A 14,404-nucleotide genomic window follows, 5' to 3' on the forward strand; every position below is an offset into this window, starting at 1 on the left:
TTGTATCATTTTTATATATAGTGTGTTTATACTCACATTGTGGACCTTGAAAGAATAATTCTATAAAGTATTAAAGCTTTATGTTTATTGATTTCTGGCTTTTATCACATTGATCTATCTCAAATTTAGTTGATTTTGAGTGCTTTGTCAGAAACAGAACTTCCAATTATTCCATTGTTCTAATGGGAAACATATGTTCTCCTTTATGATCGTGATTTATGATGGGAGGTTATAGGATTGTATTTCAGGGACTGTCTTTTAAGAATTGTGCCGCACTAGTCTCCAGAGCAAAGAGGAATTAATATCTATGGTAATGTCTTGGTCATTTGCCATCTGTGGCTCAATACTTACTTTGCTAATACTTGATATGATAAATGCTATTAATATATAATTCAGTCTGCCATGTTAGCTTTATATAAAATGAGCTGTTTTGAAATACTAAATTTGAGAATAATTGCATAATATAGCAATTCAATTTTCCCATCACAAATAAAATATTATTGAATATTAAATACCTAAAACCTATGTCATCCGTTTTGCTTCAGAAAAAGTGGACTGTGAATTTGAAAAGCAATTTAAAATAACCTATGTGGAGTTTTTAACTATCATTATGTCACTAGGTTATTAGAATGCCCATCCCAGGAACTATATGTATTTACCTGTTAGTGGTGATGGGCTTAGATAAGCTGCCTATAAAATGATTCCAGACATGCAAGAAAGCATTTCTGGGCTGGCGCAGTGGCTCATTCCTGTAATCCCAGCACTTTGGGAGGACAAGGCTAGTGGATCACCTGAGGTCAGGAGTTCGAGACCAGCCTGGCCAACATGGTGAAACCCCGTCTCTACTAAAAATACAAAAATTAGCTGGGTGTGGTGGCGCACACCTGTAATCCCAGCAACTCAGGAGGCTGAAGCAGGAGAATTGCTTGAACCCAGGAGGCGGAGGTTGCAGTGAGCCGAAATTATGCCATTTGCACTCCAGCCTGGGTGACAGAACAAGACTCAGTCTCCAAAATAAAAGGAAAGCAGTTCTGATGCAAAATATCTCCCCTATCAATGGTGACAGTTAACTGAGGACAGAGTCCCTCTGGAATTATATACAAGCTGGTAAATACATTTCAGCTACTATTTGCCAGGCCTGTTAGATAACTGGGGAGATAGGGATAAATTAGATGGGTCTCTGCCCCAAAGGGCTTGAAGTCTAATGTGAGAGATGTACACTAAATAATTGCACAAGTAATAGGTTACAATTGTAATAAATCATATGAATGAGAAATTAGAGTGCCATGAGCAAATGTTTGGGGGGACCTGTGAGAAAATTTCATTTAAATTAAGTCTTAAAAGGCTAAAGAGGATTGGAGGCACATTCTATGCAGAAGGAACAGGATCTTTGAAGACTTAGACAGGAAGGAACTTGATACTTCCAAGGAATTGATAGAAAGCTATGTAAGTAAAAGATAGATTGGGGCAGGCATGGTGGTTCATGCCTGTAATCCCAGCATTTTGGGAGGCTCCAGTGAGGAGATGGCTTACGGCCAGGAGTTTAAGACCAGCCTGGACAACATAGCGAGACCTTCTCTCTACAAAAAATTTAAAAATTACCTGAGCATGGTTCTGTGCACCTGTAGTCCCAGCTACTCGGGAGGCTGAGGCAGGAGGATTACTTGAGCCCAGAATTTCAAGGCTGCAGTGAGCTACGATCACGCCACTGCACTCCAGCCTAGGCAACAGAGTGAGACTCTGTCTCTTACTCAAACAAACAAAAATGATAGGTAGAGTGGCACATGAGGTTGGGAGGAGAATGCATGGGCCAGATTGGTAGGGATTTTGAATATCATCCTAAGAACAGCAAGAGGTAATTGAGGGTTTTAAGCAAACAGAATGGCTTGTTGTAGGAATCCTGTTTAGTAATGATAGCAGGCTTGGACTAGAGTTGTAATTACGGGGTTGAGCAGAAGTAGACAAATTTAGGAAGAGTGTTTGAAGATAGAATTGATAGCACTTAGCAGGTGCATCCAGTGTAGAGATGAGGCAAAAGAGATATTAGAGATGACTCCAAGTTTTCTGGCATATGCAAATGGGTGACTGATGTTACCATTTGCTTACATAACAGGAGAGGTGAAGTAAGCTTTTGGGGAAAGTTGATGACGTAAGTTTGAAAGATCAAGTTTAAGGTACCTATGAGCTAGTTAAGTGGGGTATCAGAGAAGCAGATGGATTGATTATATGGTTCTTGTTCTCAGATTAGAGACCTTGGCTAGAGATAGAAATTTGCCAAGTGAGAGTATAAATAATTGCATCTTTGTGAGTGGAGGAAAAATCCCCTAAGGAGAGAGTTCAGAAGAGGAAAGGGCTTAGGACTGAGCCTTGAGGAACTTTAACAATTAAAGGCTGGGTATAGAAGGATGGGCCTGCAAAGGGAGAGAGAAACAATGACTAGAGAGGGAGGAGGAAAGTCAGATTAGTGTTACATCCTGGAAACCAAAGGAAGGAAGAGAGTAGTTCTGAAGGAACGAAATGGTCAACTTGGTAGACTGTTGAAAAAGCATCCATTAGATGCAGTGACAATGGAGCCATGGGGGACCTTAGAAAATAGTTTGGGTAAAGTAATAGGGGCAAAAGCCATATTGATATGCACCTCGGCAAATGGGAAGTGAGAAATTGGAGATTTGTGACATGGCATGTTACATACATGTCAAAATTCATAGAATGTACCACACTAAGAGTACCCTAATGTAAACTGTGGACTTCAGGTGATAATGATATGCCTATATTGGTTCATCCATTGTAACAAATGTACCACTCTGGTGTAGGATGTTAAGAGTAACACAGGTAAGCGTCCTAATACGTTTGCTTGTAAAGGGGAGGGGAATAGTTAGAAGGAAGTTAAAGGGTGGCTTTTTTCCCTTGATTGATAGACTTTATTTTTAGAACAGTTTTAGGTTCATAGCAAAATTGAGCAGAAAGTACAGAGTTCCCATATATCTCCTGTTCCCCAACCCCTAACACACACACACACACACACACACACACACACACACACACAGCCTACCCACTATTAACATCCCACACCAGATTGGGTGATATTGGCACATCATTATCACCCAAAGTCCATAGTTTAAGTTAGTGCACTCTTGGTGTGGTACATGCTATGGGTTTTGACATGTATATAATGACATGTACCTACCATTACAGTATCATACAGAATCATTTCACTGCCCTGAAAATCCCATACAGAATCATTTCACTGCCCTGAAAATCCCCTGTGCTCCACCTGTTCATCCCTTTTCCCTCCCAAACCTCTGGCAACCACTGATACTTTTACTGTCTCCATAGCTTTGCCTTTTCCAGGATGTCATGGTTGGAATCATACAGTGTATAGCTTTTTTCAGATTGGCCTCTTTCACTTAATTGCCTTTTATTTTTATTTATTATTTTGAGACAGAGTCTCACTCTATCACACAGGCTGGAGTCCAGTGGCTCAATCATGGCTCACTGCAGCCTCAGCCTCCCAGACTCAAGTGATCCTCCCACCTCAGCCTCCTGAGTAGCTAGAACTACAGGCATATGCCACCACACCCGGCTCATTTTTATTTATTTATGTATTTATTTATGTATTTATTTATTTATTCATTTATTTTTGTAGAAACGGGGTTTTGCCACATTGCCCGGGCTGGTCTCGAACTCCTGGGTTCAAGCAGTCCTCCACCTCAGCCTCTCAAAGTGCTGGGATTACAAGTGTGAGCCACGACTCCCAGCCTTTGGCTTTTTTTTTTTTTTTTTTTAAGGAGGAGAATTAATTGATTGATAGACACTTATGAGAAAGGATGCTTTGGGCAGGAAGAAATTGAAGGTAAAGGAAAAAGGATTCAGCACACAAGCAAAACAACTGGCCTGTGATAGGAGGGCATTTCCACTGTAGTAGGAGGGAACAAACAGGATAAGTGGCTCCTATCTGGTCTGTCTTCTCTGTGAAGGAGAATGTAGCGAAAGGTGTGAGGGTTGGAAGCTGAAGGAAAGAGAACCATTTGAAAGAATAGCTCTGAAGACTGGGAGAGGAAGTTTGCCTGGAGAAATGTAAGGTTTCCAGAATAGGTTGAGGGCGCTGTTGAGGTTAGTACCTATGAGTTTATGTAGTGATTCCCATCAGTCAAGTGATGTGACTTTTCCACCAGTAATTCAGGATCCTGTATGTGCATAGAGAAAGTGGCTAGTAGGGTAAATAAAAATTGGGATCTTGCCAAGTGAGTTTAATGAAGTAAAGGGATATGGGAGTTTCAGATATTTGCAAGAGAGCAGTTGGAGCGAGATAGGGAGGGAAGTGATGGCAGGAGAACAAGAAACAAGAAGTCATCAATGGACTGGAGGTCCTAGTAGGGTTGAACAATGAGAATGAAAGTACTTAGGAAAACAAGCATTTGTGGTCCCAGAGTGTGACACAGGGATGTCAGAAATAGAACCGTTTTATGTGATTATAAGGTTTTTGAGTGTGGTAAATTGGGGAGAGTAATGCCCAATTTACCAGTACACCAACACTCCTCCTAGTATTATAAAGCCCTGTCTGTCCCTTTACTGATTGTCTTCTCTTCTTAACCACTACTTTCCTTATCTTACCTTCTTCCTAGTTTATGCTCCATCTTTCTCCTCCTAAGTTCTCACATCATTTAACAGTGTGAGGTAGAAAGGATATCTGGACAGAAAGTCTGAAACTGCCCCACAAAGTCTTAACTTGTTTAACTTATTCACAAGGCGAAGTGTCCTCATGTATCAAATGAGACAAATTTTAGTTTTGGGGGAGTTGGGGAGGACATAATTTAGTGACAGATATGTGACAAACATTAAAATACAGTGGTGACATCATGGCTGCATTTTACTCTTAAACTTTTCAGGAAAAAGTGTGTATGGATATTGAGAGAGAATGAATGATAAAGCAAATGTGGTAAAATATTATTTTAGAATCTGAGTGAAGGGTATACAGGAATTTTATGACAACTTTTTTTATAAGTCTGAAATTACTTAAAAGATAAAGTGGTGATAAGTGTTAGAATTACAGTGACCACAAAATCCTTTGCTTTCTGAGATGGTGTAAAGGAATCTTTTGTGCCTAACCTTGGAGGCTATAGTCTGTATTTTATTCAAGGACCTGGTGGATTCCCTAATGGACAGTTCTGAAACTTTATATTAGAAATTGCTTGTCAAATGATATAACTCAGTTTATGTTTCAGGAAATAGGGTCACCATAGTTATGTTAAAAGTATCTTAAAAATGTTATAATTTATGTAGATTTGCAGCCTTTACCTGCTTTAATATTAGTGTTTTGTTTGTTTGTTTTTTGTTTGTTCGTTTGGTTGAGACAGAGTCTCATTCTGTTGCCCAGGCTGGAGTACAGTGGCACGATCTCGGCTCACTGCAACCTCTGCCTCCCTGGTTCAAGTGATTGTCCTGCCTCAGCCTCCCAAGTAGCTGGGATTACAGGCAAGCGCCACCACGCCCNTACTTAAAAAGATAAAGTGGTGATAAGTGTTAGAATTACAGTGACCACAAAATCCTTTGCTTTCTGAGATGGTGTAAAGGAATCTTTTGTGCCTAACCTTGGAGGCTATAGTCTGTATTTTATTCAAGGACCTGGTGGATTCCCTAATGGACAGTTCTGAAACTTTATATTAGAAATTGCTTGTCAAATGATATAACTCAGTTTATGTTTCAGGAAATAGGGTCACCATAGTTATGTTAAAAGTATCTTAAAAATGTTATAATTTATGTAGATTTGCAGCCTTTACCTGCTTTAATATTAGTGTTTTGTTTGTTTGTTTTTTGTTTGTTCGTTTGGTTGAGACAGAGTCTCATTCTGTTGCCCAGGCTGGAGTACAGTGGCACGATCTCGGCTCACTGCAACCTCTGCCTCCCTGGTTCAAGTGATTGTCCTGCCTCAGCCTCCCAAGTAGCTGGGATTACAGGCAAGCGCCACCACGCCCAGCTAATTTTTCTATTTTTAGTAGAGGCAGCGTTTCACCATGTTGGCCAGGATGGTCTTGATCTCCTGACCTCGTGATCTGCCCGCCTTGGCCTCCCAAAGTGGTGGGATTACAGGCTTGAGCCACCGCACCTGGCCACAGTTTGCATTACTTTTATTAAATGGAAATATAGGGAGATTTTGATATTGGTATTAAGCTCTTTAAAAACCTTTTAAGTTGAGTAGTACTGAATAGACTTATGAAGTACTGGGAAGGCAGTATTATATACTGGTTAAGAGTATGGGCTTTGAAATAAGGCCTATATTTGAATCTTAGCTCTGCCACATCCTAGGCACATGATCTGGGGCAAATTACTTGATCTCTCTCAGAGGAGAGCGTTAGATATTGCATCTGTAAAATTTGTTTTGTTTTTTTTTTAAACCTACCTCATAGGATTATTCTAAGGATTAAATGAAAAATAATGTGTGTACTACTCTAAACAATGGCTCAGTACAGGCATACCTTACTTTATTGCACTTCAGTTTATTGTGCTTCACAGATACTGCATTTTTACAACTTGAAGATTTATGGCAACCTTGCATTGAACAAGTCTGTTGGCATCATTTTTTCCGACAGGATGTGCTCACTTTGTTTCTGTCACATGTTGGCAATTCTCACAATATTTCAAACCTTTTCGGTTTTTTTTATCCGTTATGGTGATCTGTGATCAATGATCTTTGATATTGCTATTGCAAATTGTTTTGGGACATCATGAACCGTGCCCATGTAAGACAGTGAACTTAATTGATAAATGTGATGTGTGTTCTGGCTGCTTCCCCAACCAGCCATTCTCCATCTCTCTCCCTCTTTTTGGGCTTCCCTATTCTCTAAGACGTATCAGTATTGAAATTAGACCAATTAATAACCCTCTAATGGCCTCTTAAGTGTTTAAGTAAAAGGAAGAGTTGTACTTTTCTCACTTTAAATTCGAAGCTGAAATTATTAAGCTTAGTGAGGAAGGCATGTTGAAAGCTGAGACAGGCCAAAAGCTAGGCCTCTTGTACCAAACAACCAAGTTGTGAATGCAAAAAAATAGTTCTTGGAGGAAGTTAAAAGTGCTATTCCGGGGAACACACAAATGATAAGAAAGTGAAACAGCCCTATTGCTGATATGGGGAAAGTTTTGGTGGTCTGGATAGAAGATCAAACCAGCCACAATATTCCCTTAAGCCAAAGCCTAATCTAGAGCAAGCCTCTTAATTCTTCAATTCTATGAAGGCTGAGAGAGGTGAGGAATCTACAGAAGAAAAATTTGAAGCTAGCAGAGGTTGGTTCATCAGATTTAAGGAAAGAAGTCTCCGTAACAATAAAGATGCAAGGTGAAAGCAGCAAGTGCTGATGTAGAAATATAGTGAGTTATACAGAGGATCTAGCTAAGATCATTGGTGAAGTTGCCTATACAAAACAACAGATTTTTAATATCAATGAAACAGCCTTGTATTGGAGGAAGATGCCATCTAGGACATTCATAGCTAGAGAGACGTCAATGCCTGGACTCAAAGCTTCAAAGTACAGACTGAGTCTTGTTAGGGGCTAATGCAGCTGGTGACTTTAAAGCCAATCCTCATTTACCATTTAAAAAATCCTAGGGCCCTCAGAATTACAATAAATCTACTCTGTTTATGCTCTATAAATGAATGATAGCACATCTGTTTATAGCATGGTTTACTGAATATTTTAAGCCCACTCTTGACACCTACTGGTCAGAGAAAAAGATTCCTTTCAAAATATTACTGCTTATTGACAATGCATCTGGTCATCCAAGAGCTCTGACAGAGATCTGCAAGGAGATGAATGTTGTCTTCCTGTCATGCTAGTACAGCATTAATTCTACAGTCCATAGAGCCCATGGACCAAGGAGTACTTTGGACTTTCAAGTCTTATTATTTAAGAAATACATTTCATAAGGCTGTAGCTGCCATAAATACATAGTGATTTCTATGTTGAATCTGGGCAAGGTAATTAAAAACCTTCTGGAAAGGATTCATCATTCTGGATGCCATTGAGAACATTTGTGATTCAAGGACAGAGGTCAAAATATTGACGTTAACAGGAATTTGGAAGAAGTTTATTCCACCCCTCACGGATGACTTTGAGAGGTTCAAGACTCTTCGTGGAGGAAAGTCATGCAGATGTGGTAGAAATAGTAAGAGAACTAGAATTAGAAGTGGAGCCTGAAGATGGGATGATCGCTGCAATCTCATATCAAACTTTAACAGATGAGGATTGCTTCTTATGTGATGAGCAAAGGAAGTAGCTATTTTCTTGAGATAGAGTGACTTCTGGTGAGAGCTGTGAAACATTGTTGAAATGACAAAGGATTTAGAATATTCCGTAAACATGGTTGATAAAGCAGTGGCAGGGTTTGAGAGGATTGATTCTAATTTTGAAAGAAGTTTTCCTGTGGGTAAAATGCTATCAAACAGCATCTCATTCTATAGAGAAATATTTCACAAAAGAAAGAGTCCATCAGTGCGGCAAACTTCAATGTTGTCTTAATTTAAGGAATTTTCACAGCCACCCCATCCTTCAGCCATCCACCACCTTGATCAGTTAGCAGCCAACAGCATCAAGGCAAGACCCTTCACCAGCAAAAAGATTACAGCTTACTGGAAAGCTCAGATGATTGTTAGCATTTTTTTTAAGCAATAAAGTATTTTAATGAAGGTACATACCTTTTATATGCATAATGCTATTATACACTTAGTAGACTACAATATAGTGTAAACATAACTTTTAAATGCACTGGGAAACGAAAACATTCGTGTGATTTGCTTTACTGCGATACTTGCTTTACTGTGGTAGTCTGGAAGCAAACCCACGATATCTTGAAGATGTCTGTAAATACTGTGTTCTATATCATTATTATTCCTTTAAACTTCCACCTGCTTTTATCACCATCTTTTCATATGCTCTTCCTTAGATGACAATGGAATTTAAATTCTTTGTACTTTAACTTGGAAAATTTTAGTAGTGTATTCATATTGTGGTCTTTGCACCATGTAAAACTGACTCCATATTCTTTTTTTGTTTGTTTGTCTCATTCTTTCACCCCGGCTGGAGTGCAGTGGTGCGATCTTGGCTCACTGCAGCCTCCACCTCGCAGGTTCAAGCGATCCTCCCACCTCAGCCAAGTAGCTGGGATTACAGGCGCCCACCACCATGCCCGGATAATTTTTGTATTTTTAGTAGAGGCAGGGTTTTGCTACGTTGGCCAGGCTGGTCTCGAACTCCTGACCTCAGGTGATCTACCCGCCTCAGCCTCCCAAAGTGCTGAGATTACAGGCATGAGCAACTGTGCCTGGCCTACTCCATATTCTTTCTGATTCACCCATGTGCAGAGTACTGTGTTAGGCATTGTGTATGCTCATGTTTGATTTAGCACATTGTACAAACTTTCATTATAGGAAATTTCAAACTTAAGCAAAAGTAGAAATAACAGCATAACGTTTCATCTTTACCCCCCACTCACTTTCTTCATCTGGATTATTTTGAAGTAATCCCAGGCATCAGATTTCATTTTAGCACACTTAATTAATAATATATTTTGGGTGTATGCTACAAATTTGTGTATTCATGTGTATGTATATGTGCATGTGTTTGTATATGCATGTGTATGTGTATATATATTATATACACATATATATATAAATCATTTACCTGATACCTTTCCTGAAAAAGCAGGAAACTGAGTTCACAAATGACTCCGCACATACAGAGTAAATGCACATCACATTTACACTGGAAAAAGCAGGACGAATGTCCTCCAGTTTTCCTTTTGCAGCAACCATGAAGATTCAAAGCAGAGGTGGTGATGCTTGCCTCAACCTTAATGCTTGTCCTTCTTCTTTCTTTCTTTCTTTCTTTTTTTTTTAACTCTGACAAATATTTATTGAGTGCCTGCAAAGTGTGAGCACCTTGGGGAATTTAAGAAAGAGTCCCCATGTGGACAAAGAGCTTACAGTCTACACAAGATATGCCAAGAGTATTAACTAACAAATATAATTTTATAGTTTACAAAACATTTTTCACAAGTAATTTCTTCAAGCAGCCTTGTAAGAAAGGTATTAACATTAGTCCCATTTGACACATGAGGACACTTGTGAATGGTAAGTAACTTAACCAAGTTAAGAGCTAGTAAGTGGCGATTTCAGACGTTCTGTCCAGTTATCCTTTCTACTTCACACTGTTAACTGATGGGAGAACTTAGGAGGAGGAAGGTGGAGCATAAACCAGGAAGTTGTAAAATGAGGAAAACATTGGTTACTAAGAGAAGAGAATCAGGAAAGGGACAGACAGGGCTTTACAGTACTAGCAAGAGAGTTGGTGTCCTGGTAAGTTGGGCATTCCCCTCCCCATAGGGGCCAGAAAAGAGCAGAAGGGTAATAGAGAGGGGCCTGGCCATTCTAAAGTGACACAGACATCTGCAAGCTGTGCTGATAAGAGGCTGGGAATGTTTGGTGGCTTGAGAAGGAGGACAACCCTATTTTGTCACCTACCTTATCAGCCTGGATTTTTAGAAATTGCAGTTGTGAATACAAGTGTAAAGTTTTACCTTTTATCGTATTTATTTTGAATAGGTACATGAACATTGTACAAAAATCAGGCCTTCCTGTCACCTGTGCCCTTGTATCCTTTTCTGAATTCTTCTGCTAAAAGCAGACACTATCTGTGAGTTTCTTGTGTTTCCTTCCAGACCAATTATGTGCATACATAAGCATAACTGTTCTTTTTCTAACATCCAGGAGCATATGGAAATGTGTATTTCCATGACAATGAATATTACTATTTTAAGAGCATACTTGTAGTTATTCACTGACATATATGTATTTGTCCCAGCTCTGCCATTCTCTAGCTTTGTGACCTTGGGCAAAATTACTTAACCTTTCTAAACTTCCTTATCTGTAAAACAGGGCGGTGGAGGGTGAAGAGGGGGGATTGGGAAGATGACCGTTACAACTTTGTGGAGTGATTGTGAGGCTCAAATGAGATAATGCATATAAACCACATAGCGTATCTGGTATGGTGAAAACTCAAAAGCTCAGATGTTAGCTCTTACTATTCTATTTCCAACTTATACACACATATTTACAAATGAAAGCTGTAAAGATACTGTACAAGTGAGCAAAGATAAATGGAGAAAGATGTTCATCACATTTGTAACAGCAAAAACACTGAAAACTTACAAGTCATAACCATGGGGGCTGGTTAAATACGATGGATTACTATTAGCTCTTACATGGAAGGAGGTAAATTCCTATATACTGACATGGAAAGTTGTCAAGCTATATTAAGCGGAAAAAGCAAGATGCAGAATAGTGTGCTTAGAATACCATTTTAAAAACGTGTGCATATGCAGAGAAAATAATAGCATTTACTAAAAGCATCTTATATGCCAGGCACTGTTTTAAGTACTTTACATCCACGAATTCATGTAATTAATTTAAGAACACCCTGAGGTAGGTTTCAGGTCCAAAGATACACAGTATGTGGAAGATCCAAGATTCAAACCCAGACTCTTATACACTGAAGTTGAGAAAAGAAGCAGTTAACAGTGCTTTCCTTGGTGGGAGGTCAGGAGGTTAGGGAGGGAGGCAGGTTAGGGAGACTGAGGAGCCAGCTGGAAGCACAGAGCAGGTGGAAGTAGAAGGTGAAAGGAAGATTTTCACTTTTTTTTTTTTTTTTGAGACTTGCTCTGTCTCCCAGGCTGGAGTGCTATGGCGTGATCTCAGCTCACTGCAACCTCCGCCTCCTGGGTTCAAGTGATTCTTCTGCCTCAGCCTCCTGAGTAGCTGGGATTACAGACGTGCACCACCACACCCAGCTAATTTTGTATTTTAGTAGAGACGGGGTTTCACCATGTTGGTCAGGCTGGTCTTGAACTCCTGACCTCAAACAATCCACCCGCCTTGGCCTCCCAAAGTGCTGAGATTACAGGCGTGAGCCACTGTGCCCAGGCCTAACGATTTATCTATTAATAAAATTGTTTATATCTGTTTTTTCACGATTACAAATAATACTGCAACACCTTCCCTTATACATAATATACTTCTGTACTTATACGAGTGACTCTATGAGATAAAAGTCTTAGAAATGGGGTTGCCAAGTCAAAGGGTCTATGCATTTAACATGGGGAATGAGTACTGTCACGTTGCTTCTGAAACTGTTTACCCAGTTTATGTTCCCACCAACGTCAACTTCCCGTACCTGTGCTAGGTATAAGTCTTTTTGTCTGATTATTTCTTTTAATTTTAATTTCCATTTTCACTGGTGAGGTTGGGCCTCTGTTCATGTTTTTTTTGTCATTTATATTTCTTTTGTGAATTGCCTTTTCCTATTCTTTGTGCATTTTCTCTTGGGGTTTGTCTTTTAAAAATTGATATGCAGGTAGGTGTTCTCTATAATATAGATATTCTGTCACTATATGCAAATGATCTTCCAATTTATTTATTTATTATTTTAGACAGAGTTTCGCTCTTGTCACCAGACTGGAGTGCAGTGGCGCGATCTTGGCTCACTGTAACCTCCGCCTCCCAAGTTCAAGCAATTCTCCTGCCTCAGCCTACCGAATAGCTGGGATTACAGGCACCCTGCCACCACGCCCAGCTAATTTTTGTATTCTTAGTAGAGACTGGGTTTCGCCATGTTGGCCAGGTTGGCCTCAAACTCCTGACCTCGGGTGATCTGCCCACCTCAGCCTCCCAAAGCGCCGGGGTTACAGGCCTGAGCCACCGCGCCGGGCCCAATGTATTTCTTTTAACTTAGTTTATGGTGCCTTTAGCTGTACAAAAGTTACTAATTTTTAGTCAAATCTCCCAGTCTTTTCCTTTAGGGCTTCTTATATGTCCTGATGCAAGATTATTTTTTAAAATTCTCCTCTATTTTCTCCTATTGTATTAATAGTTTACTTTACAATTAGATTTTAATCCATCTGAACTTTTCATATAGTATGAGGTATCCGCTTTTAAAAGGTGGATAGCCAGTTGTGCCATTATGTCTTTTCCACTCACCTGAAATGCCGCCATTACCATACTTTCAATTTTCATGTGCATGTGGGTCTGTTTTCAAACTTGGAGATTCTCTTCCACTGGTATGTGTCTATTCTTGTGCCAGTGGTTTAACTGCTATTGCTTTATAGTATATTTTGATATCTTCTTTTCAAAAGGATACTCTTGTGTATTCTTTTTTTCATCTTGTGTATTCTCATCCATTTTCCAGAAGACCACAGAATCAACTTTAAGTTTAATTTCATAAAGTCAGATTAGTGAGAGCTGATTTTCTGTCTATCACGTTCATTCAGAAACATAGTCTCTCTCTCCATTTAGGGGCACTTGTTTTATGTTTTCTTTCTAACACATATTTTGTTGGGTTTATTGTACCTTTTTTTTTTAACTTGTATTTCAGATTCGGGGTACACGCACAGGTTTGTTACCTGAGTATATTATGTGATACTGAGGTTTGGAGTATGAATGATGCCATTACCCAGGTACTGGGCATAGTACCCAATAGTTAGTTTTTCAACCCTTGCCCTTGTCCCCCTCTCCTCCTTCTAGTAGTCCCCAGTTTCTATTACTGCCATCTCCATGTCCATGGGAACCCAGTGTTTAGCTCCCACTTATAAGTGAGAGCATGTTGTATTTGGTTTTCTGTTCCTGCCATATCCTTATTGCCACAAAGGACATTATTTCATTCTTTATTATGGCTACAGGGTATTCCATGTAGCAGGGCATTCCACTCCAAACCACATTTTCTTTATCCAGTCCACTGTTGATGGACATCTAGGTTGATTCCTTGTCTTTGCTATTATGAATAGTGCTGTGGTGAACATACCAGTGCATGTGTCTTTTTGGTGGAATGATTTGTTTCCTTTTGAATATATACCCAGTAATGGTGGTGTTGGGTCAAATAGTAGTTCCGTTTTATGTTCTTTGAGAAATTTCCAAACTGCTTTCCCCAGTGGCTGAGCTAATTTACATTCCCACCAACAGTGTATAAACGTTCCCTTTTCTCCACAGCCTCACTAGCATCTATTGTTTTTTGACTCTTTAATAATAGCCATCCTGACTGATGTGAGATGGTATCTCATTGTGGTTTTTATTTTAGCTTTTAATAACTATTTAAAGTCTGCTGTTTTGATAGGTGAAAATGATATATCACTTAATTTGCACTTTGATTCTGGAGAAGTTAAATATATTTAAACTGTGCTTATTAACTACTTATATTCTGAGAATTATCTGATTATATCCTTGATCTATTTTTCCATTTGGGTCTTAATCTTGTATGAGCTTATCATGTCAAAATGATACTAATTCTTTGTCAGAGGTACAGCAGAAGCAGATATTTTTCCAGTTTATTTTATTTTATTTTATTTTATTTTATTTTATTTTATT

At 39.2% G+C, this 14,404-nt stretch overlaps 1 protein-coding gene across 1 annotated transcript in view; it reads left to right on the forward strand.

Annotated features, from left to right (window-relative positions):
• The first annotated feature begins 10,210 nt into the window (after window positions 1-10,210).
• PHF6 (PHD finger protein 6) overlaps window positions 10,211-14,404 on the forward strand; it is a 23,948-nt gene continuing 19,754 nt past the window's right edge. Inside the window, exon 1 of the mRNA XM_017864141.1 lies at window positions 10,211-10,348. Coding sequence (XP_017719630.1) covers window positions 10,211-10,348 — 138 coding nt within the window. The remainder of the gene's footprint in view (window positions 10,349-14,404) is intronic.

Source organism: Rhinopithecus bieti, unplaced genomic scaffold (genome assembly GCF_001698545.2).
Source record: "Rhinopithecus bieti isolate Rb0 unplaced genomic scaffold, ASM169854v2 scaffold_75557, whole genome shotgun sequence".
Taxonomy (NCBI): domain Eukaryota; kingdom Metazoa; phylum Chordata; class Mammalia; order Primates; family Cercopithecidae; genus Rhinopithecus; species Rhinopithecus bieti.